This window comes from Bos mutus, chromosome 18 (assembly GCF_027580195.1).
Source record: "Bos mutus isolate GX-2022 chromosome 18, NWIPB_WYAK_1.1, whole genome shotgun sequence".
Classification (NCBI taxonomy): Eukaryota; Metazoa; Chordata; class Mammalia; order Artiodactyla; family Bovidae; genus Bos; species Bos mutus.
Genome location: NC_091634.1, coordinates 8072388 through 8081879, shown reverse-complemented (window position 1 = coordinate 8081879; position 9492 = coordinate 8072388). Strand labels below are relative to the sequence as shown.

The window sequence follows — 9492 nt, the reverse complement described above, 5'->3', positions numbered from 1 at the left end:
CATGTTGGGTCTTCGTTGTAGCGTGCAGAATCTTTAGTTGCAACATGTGGGATCTAGTTCTCTGACCAGGGATGGAACTCAGGCCCCCTGCACTGGGAGTGTGGAGTGTTAGCCACTGGACTGCCAGGGAAGTCTGAGCCTCATTCCAATACTTCATCTAGTCAACACCCATGTTTCTACCTTAGGTCCCATCTCAATTATCACTTATTTTTTCTGTTTAAAAAAATATTTTAAAGTAATGTATTTTAATACATTTTATTTTTTAGAGCTGTTTTAGGTGCACAGAAAAATTGAGCAGAAGATACAGATATTTTTCATGTAACCTGCACCCCCTTACATGAACAGCCTCCCCATAATCAAAATTCCCCAACATCGGTTCTGATCTATGAACCCACATTGACATATCATTACCACCCACAGTCCATACACTTTTTTAAAAGGACCCAATTTTACACAATCAGCAAGTTAAAGTGCTGAGGCTAGAATATATATATCAAAACCTTATAGTCCATAATCAAAATCCCAATTTACTTACAGCCAATCACCTTCGATTCGTATCTCAGAATAAAATTCTTTTCATGAGAGTCTTACATGCTCCTTTCCCAACAAAATTGTACAATCTTTCCCATGATAACAATTAAACGTCTTCATGCCCTCCCCTAAATAAATCTCTCCATCAGTCACAGTATTTCCAAACCCTGTCCTTGTTATAATTCCGGGTCAGTGAACACCATGCTTTCCCAAACGAATCCCCATCCTCGGTACATCCCCAGTAAATGAGGTGTCTGTACCAGAAGGGAAACACACATTTTGCAAAGTCTACAGAGAAGAGAGAAACAATCAAAATAAGAACCCTTTTTATTTTGTACCTTGTCTCTGCCATCACACACACACACACACACGTGCGTGTGTGCATGCACACACGTTCCCACTCCCATCTGCTCTACTCTGTTCCACCATAAGCACATGCAAAACAGTATTGGTGAGGGATTGAGGTTCTGTGGAAAGGTTTCTTTTCACGGTAACATGGTTGAAGCACTCAGATGCTTGGTGCAATGTGATTTTTCTGACCGTCAGAGAACCGTGCATCCCTTATTTCACAATTTAATTGACTGTGAATTCCCTTTGCAGAACCCTCGTGTGATCTCACGCACCCCCAGCCCACTCCCCCAAGACCAATGTCACCACCTTGACTTCCAAGCCAAGGCCTCACCTTCTTCAGAACAGTACTTCCAGTATCCTTGGTAAGTTTCATTCAGGGAACACCACTTGTGTTTTACCCTGAACTGGACACAGTCATGGAAGATCCCGTCTCTATAGCGGAATGGAAAGAAACACTTGCCCCCTAGAGAAAACAAAAATTCAGGTCATCCCTCTCTGGGACTGTTCATTGAGATGTCACATTACTTTCCTGCTGCGGGCTGGAAGGGGGTTTGTACTCAGAAGTCAGAATCAGGACCCAATTTTATTGAACAATATCGAGTCATACAATATAGCAGAGCTGTGGGAACTCTACTAATAAAGGTTTTTTGTTTGTTTGTTTGTTTCATACCCCTACATCCATCCCACTATTTTCTATGGCATCAACAGTCTTGAAATTTTGCTCAGCATTTGACCCCAGTGCCAGCAATATACCTTAAGCTTAGAAATGTAAATGTGGGCATCTATCTATTAAATGATTACCACCACCTCCCACCATATCTCTTTTCTTCATCCTCTTCCACCATCATACACCCTCATCCTCACACACACACACAGGCGTGTACACACACAGCTATTTATACTATTATATTTGTGGTTTATTTCCGTACTTGATAATGTTAATACGAGGTATTTCTCACCCCCAGCACCACTTTTGTTCATAATATTCCTGATTACTATTGGACATTTTTTTTTCTATATGAACTTTAAAATCAGGTATTTTTCTATTAGATTGGCAGAAACTAAAGAGTAGAAACAGGTAGTGCCAGTGAAATTTCAGAGTGGTTTCTCCATCTTGTTTTTGTTTGTTTTGGTTCTTGGCTGCACCGTGTGGGATCAAGCTCCCCGGCCAGGGATCAAACCCCAGTCACCTGCATTGCAAGGCATATTCTTAATCTATGGACCACCAGGGAAGTTCCTATATTACATTTTATGAAAGGAGAAAAAAGATTATTTTTTTTAACCAGGAAAATATCCCACTGATTTCCCCATTTTTACAATTTTTCTTTAAAACATGCTTTTTAGCAGAAGTTTTCTGATCAACTTACCTTTGACTTCTGGAAGATGAGTTACAGTCTCTGAAAAGTAAATTGGAAGTTGACATTTATTTCATTATTCTCATGTCTTCCACCCAAGAACATGGCATGATCTTCTACTTTTTTAGGAATTTGGTTTCTGTTCTTCAATATGATTATGTAATTTACTTTATATAAGTCCTGCATATTTCTTGCTGATGTAACCCCAAAACATTTTGTGACATTGATATAAAACAGAATGCTTCATTTCTATCAGTGTCCAGTTGGTTCTTACCAGTATAGAGAAAAACTACTGATTAATGCATTAAAATGTCTATCTTCAATTCAGTCGTATAGCCTGATTCTCTTTCTAAAACTAGTCATCTACTAGTCTTCCTAAGGACCTTAAGTATACAACCATACAAGAATTTTGCCTGTTATGTTCTGTAGCCTTACAGATTAGTTCCTTTTGAAAATAGCACATACATTAGAACCATCTCCTTCCAATGATTTTCATCAGTTCTATTTACAATAGACATCTCAGCGGTTTCCTGGTTTTAGTTGGAATGACATTAGGATTAAGGATGTTCATTTCAGCATGGTTAATAACAGTAAAGGAAAAGAGAAAAGAATCCAAAAAAATCAATCACCAAGGGAATTTTAAAACACAGGACAGCTTTATAATGTCATATGGGCATCAGAAAAGATGAGGATATAAATAGATATGGAAACATTTATACTTTGTTTCCAGATGACAAAAGGCATTTTCTGTTTCATTTCATTCTATAAGACGCTATTTTTGCAAAAATAAAATTATATGTAATGAAGATATTTGATGACCTAAAAATATTATCAGTAAAGCATACAGTAAAATTATGATTTCTCTCTTCTTCTTTTTCCTTAACTATTTTTAACATGGAATGTCCTTTATCTTATACACAAACACATAATATAGCAGTTTCATGAAAAATATGATTTCTTACCAGGAAAAGAAGTACAGTATTCAACTGCTTCACATTTTATTGCAAAATTTTAAAAGACTTTTCAACTCACCCATAGTTGGTGAATATTTATCTGAAAGACACAATTTTAAACAAATTTTCATTTCACTAGATTTAGCCTTTTAAATAAAATAAAAATAAAATACTTCACCAAATTATTCTAGGAAAAATAATATTTTAAAGGTAAAAATTCAATGTTTATTTCCAGTGGTGTTATTGTGGGTGACTTCTAATTTTTCCGTTTGCTTTAACTGTACTTTCCAAATATTGTGAGTGAATAAGGCACAATTAAAGTTATTTTCAGAGAAGGCAATGGCACCCCACTCCAGTACTCTTGCCTAGAAAATCCCATGGACGGAGAAGCCTGGTAGGCTGCAGTCCATGGGGTCGCTAAGAGTCAGGCACGACTGAGCGACTTCACTTTCACTTTTCACTTTCATGCTTTGGAGAAGGAAATGGCAACCCACTCCAGTGTTCTTGCCTGGAGAATCCCAGGGACGGGAGAGCCTGGTGGGCTGCCGTCTATGGGGTCACATAGAGTCAGACATGACTGAAGCGACCTAGGAGCAGCAGCAGCAGCAGCAAAGTTATTTCTAAAACAAAGAAACTCAACAGGCAAAAGTAAATGATTTACTTTTTCCACCTTCCCTACAAGATAAATCACACAATAATAGGAAAAAATGTATTTTATCATCTCACCATTATTTCTTGTTTTGTTTTATTCTATTTCTTTTCAGTACTGTCTGCAAAGTACAATTTGAAGCAACCATTTATTTAACTGTCTTAAAATGAGGTCCAATTAGTTTTAGCATCTATTAAAAAAGGATCTTTTCATCAATTTCACAGGTTTGTTGCAAGGATTAAATCAAAAACATATGTTTTGGGCTCTGCCCAGTAGACAGCAGTTAGCAAGCACTTTGGATATGGTAGCAATTATACTGCAATGATAAGGCTTTCTCTTATTACAACAATCCTGATTTTCTACTATCAAGTGGAAGACTTATTCAAGCTTGCGATGTGATGCACTTAGTCGCGTCATTCGTTTCTGACTCTTTGCGACCCCATGGACTGCAGCAGGCCAGGCTTTCATGTCCATCCATTCGGTGATGCCATCCAACCATCTCATCCTCTGTCGTCCCCTTCTCTTCCTGTCTTCAGTCCTTCCCAGCATCAGGGTCTTTTCCAATGAGTCAGTTCTTCACATCAGGTGGCCAAAGTATTGGAGCTTCAGATTCAACATCAGTCCTTCCAATGAATATTCAGGGTTGATTTCCTTTAGGACTAACTGGTTTGATCTCCTTGCAGTCCAAGGGATTCTCAAGAGTCTTCTCCAACACCACAGTTCAAAAGCATCAATTCTCTGGCACTCAGCTTTCTTTATAGTCCAACTCTCACATCCATACATGACTATTGGAAAAAACATAGTTTTGACTAGATGGACTTTGTCGGCAAAGTGATGTCTCTGCTTTTTAATACACTGTCTAGGTTGGTCATAGCTTTTCTTCCAAGGAGCAAGTGTCTTTTCATTTCATGGCTGCAATCACCATCTGCAGTGATTTTGGAGCCCAAGAAAATAAAGTCTGTTACTCTTTCCAACCACAGTGCCTCAGATTTTCTTCTATAAAATGAGGACCAAAACTTTACCTACCCCAGGGGACTGTTAAGGGGGCGGCAGAAGGTGAGATGGTTGGATGGCGTCATTGACTCCCTGGACATGAGTCTGAGCAAACTCCCGGAGAGAGTGAAGGACAGGGGAGCCTGGTGGGCGTCAGTCCATGGGGTCGCAAAGAATGGGACATGACGGAGTAACTGAACAACAAGAGACTGTTAGGAGGAACAGATTATTACGAGTATGAAGTACTTAGAATAGTGCCTGAAACAAAGAACTTAATAGCTTGTAACTGCTATTGTTACCAAGAATGTTATAACTACTGAAGTATTATCACCATCATCATCATCACCATCATTTCATCACAGCTGTCATCATTAATAAGATTCAAGCCAGTGTACAAGATATTGGGTTGGCCAAAAGATTTCATTTCAGGATTTTGCATAACATCTTATGGGAAAACCCGAGCAGACTTTTGTGGCCAACCCAATACTTGTTTCAATGTATCACCTGTGCTATATAAAAGTATAATGTGAGCCTCACTGCTTAACGCTAGAAATGTTTTCTTCCACTTACACAGAAGGGAGGGCGCTAGACAATTCTTTGGAGTATGTGGAAACGCTTGCCCGACGCAAAGATTTTAAATATTTTTAAAAGGAAACCTGACCTAATCACAACAGCAAAGAGTTACACAGCATTCGTGGTAGGAATGTAAAATAGTACAGCCCCTAAGAAGTTTCTCAAAAGATTCAAAGTAGAATTGCCATAGGATCCAGTAACCCCACATCTGGGTATTTATCTGAAAGAACTGAAGCCAGGATCTTGAAGAGATCTGCACTACCATATCATATCATCGCAGCCAAGATGTGGAGGCAACCTAAGTGTCCATCGATGATGAATGGACAAAGATGCAGTTTATATACACAACAATATTTTTCAGCCTTAAAAGGAAGGAAATCCAGCCACAGGCAAAGACATGGATGAACCTGGAGGGCATATTATGCCAAGAGAAATAAACCAGACCTAGGAGGAAAAACACAGCATGATTCCACTTTATATGAAGCATCTAAACCAGTCAAACTCATTCGTGAATGTTGTCACTAATGTTTACTCGCGAATTTATGTTCGACTCTTTTGTGACCCCGTGGACTGTAGCCACCCACCCTGGAGAAGGAAATGGCACCCCACTCCAGTATTCTTACCTGGAAAATTCCATGGACAGAGGAGCTTGGTGGGCTATTGTCTGTGGGATTGCAAAGAGTCAGACACGCCTGAGCGACTAACACTCTGTTGAAGTTTAACTATTAGTGTTAGCCCTTGGGCGGTCCAACCCCACAGGAGACAGAAATGCTAACAGGCAATGGACGACAATCCCAGAACTCTGGGTTCACATGGCACGTCAGGGTCTGCCCGCCTGGACAGTCCTTCCTGCAAGTGACCCCACTGTCATGGGATCCCTGAGTACTCCTCAAAGCTTGTTCTAGTGGAGAAATTATGTTTTGTGCATGGCAAATTTCTCACCCTGGAACAAGATCAATCGGATGAGCCTTCTGTGAAGTCTGGCCAGGTCAGTCACATGTCCAACTTCAGGACAGGCAGACAGGTGATTTAGATTGTTGGTGTTGTTGGTCAGTCATGTCCAACTCTTTGTAATCCCACAGACAATAGCCCACCAAGCTCCTCTGTCCATGGAATTTTCCAGGCAAGAATACTGGAGTGGGGTGCCATTTCCCTCTCTAGGGGAATTTTCCCAACCCAGGGGTTGAACCATGTTTCCTGCATTGGCAGAAGAATTCTTTACCATGAGCCACCAGGGAAGCCCAGGTGATTATAGCATTTACAGTCTTCCTTCTAGCCCGTGAACTCCTGGAGTGGAGGTACTCGTGTCATTTAATCTCTGCTTCCTGTGCTCCTGAAAAACTGAAAGTGTTAGTTACTCAGTCGTGTCCAAGTCTTTGCGACCCTGTGGACTGTAGCTCACCAGGCTCCTCTGTCCATGCAATTTTCCAGGCAAGAATACTGGAGTGGGCAGCCATTCTCTTCTCCAGGGGATCTTCCCAACCCAGGGATTGAACCTGGGTCTCCTGCTTTGCAGGCAGATTCTTTATGATACAGGATCCAAAACCTACTATCTCATCGCTCCTAAGATGCTAAAATACTTGGCTTTTCATGTTTGAACGTTTCCAATATCAGAATGCCCCCTTACACCTGCTGGCATCCTATTATCTGCAGATTAGGTTGCTATGGAGATGTGCCTTCACTGAAGATGACGGTATTCAAGAAGTCAGCATCAAAACGAGTAGTATGGATGTCTGTGGCTCAAAAGAGAAATCCCTGGAGGCAAGAACAGGCTTTCTTAACCTCTGGGTTACAAGAGGAGAGAGAGGCAGTGAATAAGCAACAGTTTCAAAGACTCAAAGTAGATCACCACTACCTACTTGTTAAGACCGGCTCACTGCCCAGGACCAGTGAGTTTTAATTGTTTTATGTGTTGTTTCAAGAAATGCTGCCATCACTGAGATTTTGCGCAGCCAAAAGAATGTTATATGGAAAAATATGACTTTAATAATTCAGAAGGCCAGACACAAGTGGAGAAATGTTAGGAACATCTTAACTAGCTTCTCTCGTGTATAATTTCCTTCTTATGAATGTACAAAAGTGACGTCTTGTAAAAAACCTATGTATAAGCAAGAGTGTTGTTTTTCAACAAGTGTAAAAAAATCTAACTGATAAGGTAGTAGTAGTCATAGTTATACCAAGAGCATTTTTTTCTTTTTAAAAAAAATGTAAATCAATACTATGTTTGATTTGTCTTTCCATGCAAAGATGACCTGAAGAGTTGAAAATAGTTTGTGCAAGATCATCATTTTTTTGCCATTCCATAAAAAAGTTGTTTTGACAACTCTATGTAAGTCTCTTCAGACATGTAAGAAATGTACCCATAATGAAATCCCTTCTTCTATTGTCACTTTATAAAGTTGAAGGCAACATGATTTTGGTAAAAAGAATGAAATAGTCTTTCCAAAAATTAATTCCATTTTCAAAAACCTCTCCGTAAGGCATTTAAAATATATTAGCATGGGAATTCCCTGGTGGACCAGTGATTAGAACTCTGTGTTTTCACTGCCAAGGGCCCCGGGAACTAAGATTTCACAAGCCTCACTGTGTAGCCAAAGCCCCCCCCTCCCCGCAACCCCCCAAAATACAAGACAAAAGTACACAAACAAAATATGTTAGCAAGAAAGAAGACAGATGGTCATCAAGGAACATGACTTCTGTCAACAAAATTTTCTAATTCACATTCCTGCTCTTTGTTGAATCATCTTATTTAAAAAATAATAAAAACCCAGGGCTTCCCTGGTGGTCCAGTGGTTAAGACTCCATGCTGCCAATGCAGAGGTCATGGGTTCAATCCCTGGTCGGGGAACTAAGACTCCACATGCCAAAAGAATTTTTTTTTTTAATTAAAAAAAAAAGTTCATCAGTGGATTGTGTCTATTTTATTTTCAAAAAAAAAAAATACAGAGTATCTTTTTCTTTCTGAGAGAACATGAGATAAAGATGGCCCTTACCCTTCCTGGCGTCTCTGATTTGATTACACATGGCAGGAGAGGTTTTCAAATGTCCAACCCCAGGTACTGTCACATTGCTCCTCACCTCCATGTTGGAGACCAGCCACGCTGTGGAGCCAGTAGACCGAGACCGACAGAAGCCCCACGGGCAGGGCCATGCTCCTCCCTCCAAGGAGCAGTGATCCACCAGGAGTGGACCCTCCGGAGTTTATAGCCACAACGCCTGTCTCCTCCCCGTCCCCTCCCCTTCGTCCCTCCTCCTCTTTCTCCTTCTTCTGTTTTTCCATCAACCCCAGTCCCCTCCTTCCCCCTTCCTCTTCTTCTCACCTGCCTTCTCTGCCTTCACCTCCTCCTCTTTCTTCACCTTCCTCTTCTCTCTCTCTTGGCCCCAAAGCCAGACCTCCTCCTTTTTCATAGGAAGATACACACACAGACACACAGAAAATAATAAGCTGGCATTCAATAAGACAAGGATTAGAAGTCATCACAAGGAATTTCCAGTTGTTTCCATGACAACAAAGATCACGGGAGCAGTCAGAGATTCATCCAAGTCTTGGACCTTACCAGTCTTTGAAAGCCAGGGCTGAAGAATCCCCTGCAGGATGCCAGAGAGGCTGCCTGGGGAATCAGGTTTGCTTCATGAATACAAACATCTCGGTGTACGCTCCGTGAACCTTCAGTGTGAGCCACTGTTTTCTCGTGGCCCTTAATAATCTAGCTAATGAGTTACAGGTGACCTCGCAGTTCTGGGAACGAGCAATGCACCATTTATGGTCACTTACATCCCACAATTCTGAGAAGTAAGGTTAATTGGTCAGTTATGCAGCAAGCAGTACAAACTTGAGCTCGGTTATAGTAATTGTTGCTTTCTCTTCTTGTTCGTAAAAAAACCAAACTACTGGCAGCGCTAGTGGTAAAGAATCTGCCTGCCAATGCAGGAGATGCAAAACACTTGGGTTTGATCCCTGGGTCGGAAAGATCCCCATGACTAGGAAATGGCAACCCACTCCAGAATTCTTGCCTGGAAAATTCCATGGACAGAGGAGCCTGGCGGCTACAGTCCATGGGGTTGCAAAGCGTCGGACACAACTGAG

The 9492-nt window shown here is 40.9% G+C and overlaps 1 protein-coding gene across 1 annotated transcript; it reads right to left on the bottom strand.

Moving 5' to 3' along the window:
- Positions 1-676: 676 nt before the first annotated feature.
- BSPH1 (binder of sperm protein homolog 1) lies at positions 677-8556 on the bottom strand. Its single transcript, XM_005895415.1, has 3 exons — positions 8484-8556; positions 1214-1345; positions 677-819 (listed from the first exon to the last, which is right to left on the bottom strand). Exons 1-3 carry the CDS (start codon positions 8554-8556, stop codon positions 677-679), a joined length of 348 nt encoding a protein of 115 aa, XP_005895477.1.
- Positions 8557-9492: the final 936 nt, after the last annotated feature.

Bases quoted from the DNA above. Each gene is read 5' to 3' on its own strand.
- BSPH1 (XM_005895415.1), bottom strand. From the start codon at position 8,556: ATGGCCCTGCCCGTGGGGCTTCTGTCGGTCTCGGTCTACTGGCTCCAC. The intron at 1,346-8,483 runs GTGAGGAGCAAT...TGTTTTCTCTAG, and splicing joins GGCTGGTCTCCAACATGGAG to GGGGCAAGTGTTTCTTTCCA. The intron at 820-1,213 runs GTGAGGCCTTGG...TCTTCTCTGTAG, and splicing joins GAAGTACTGTTCTGAAGAAG to ACTTTGCAAAATGTGTGTTT.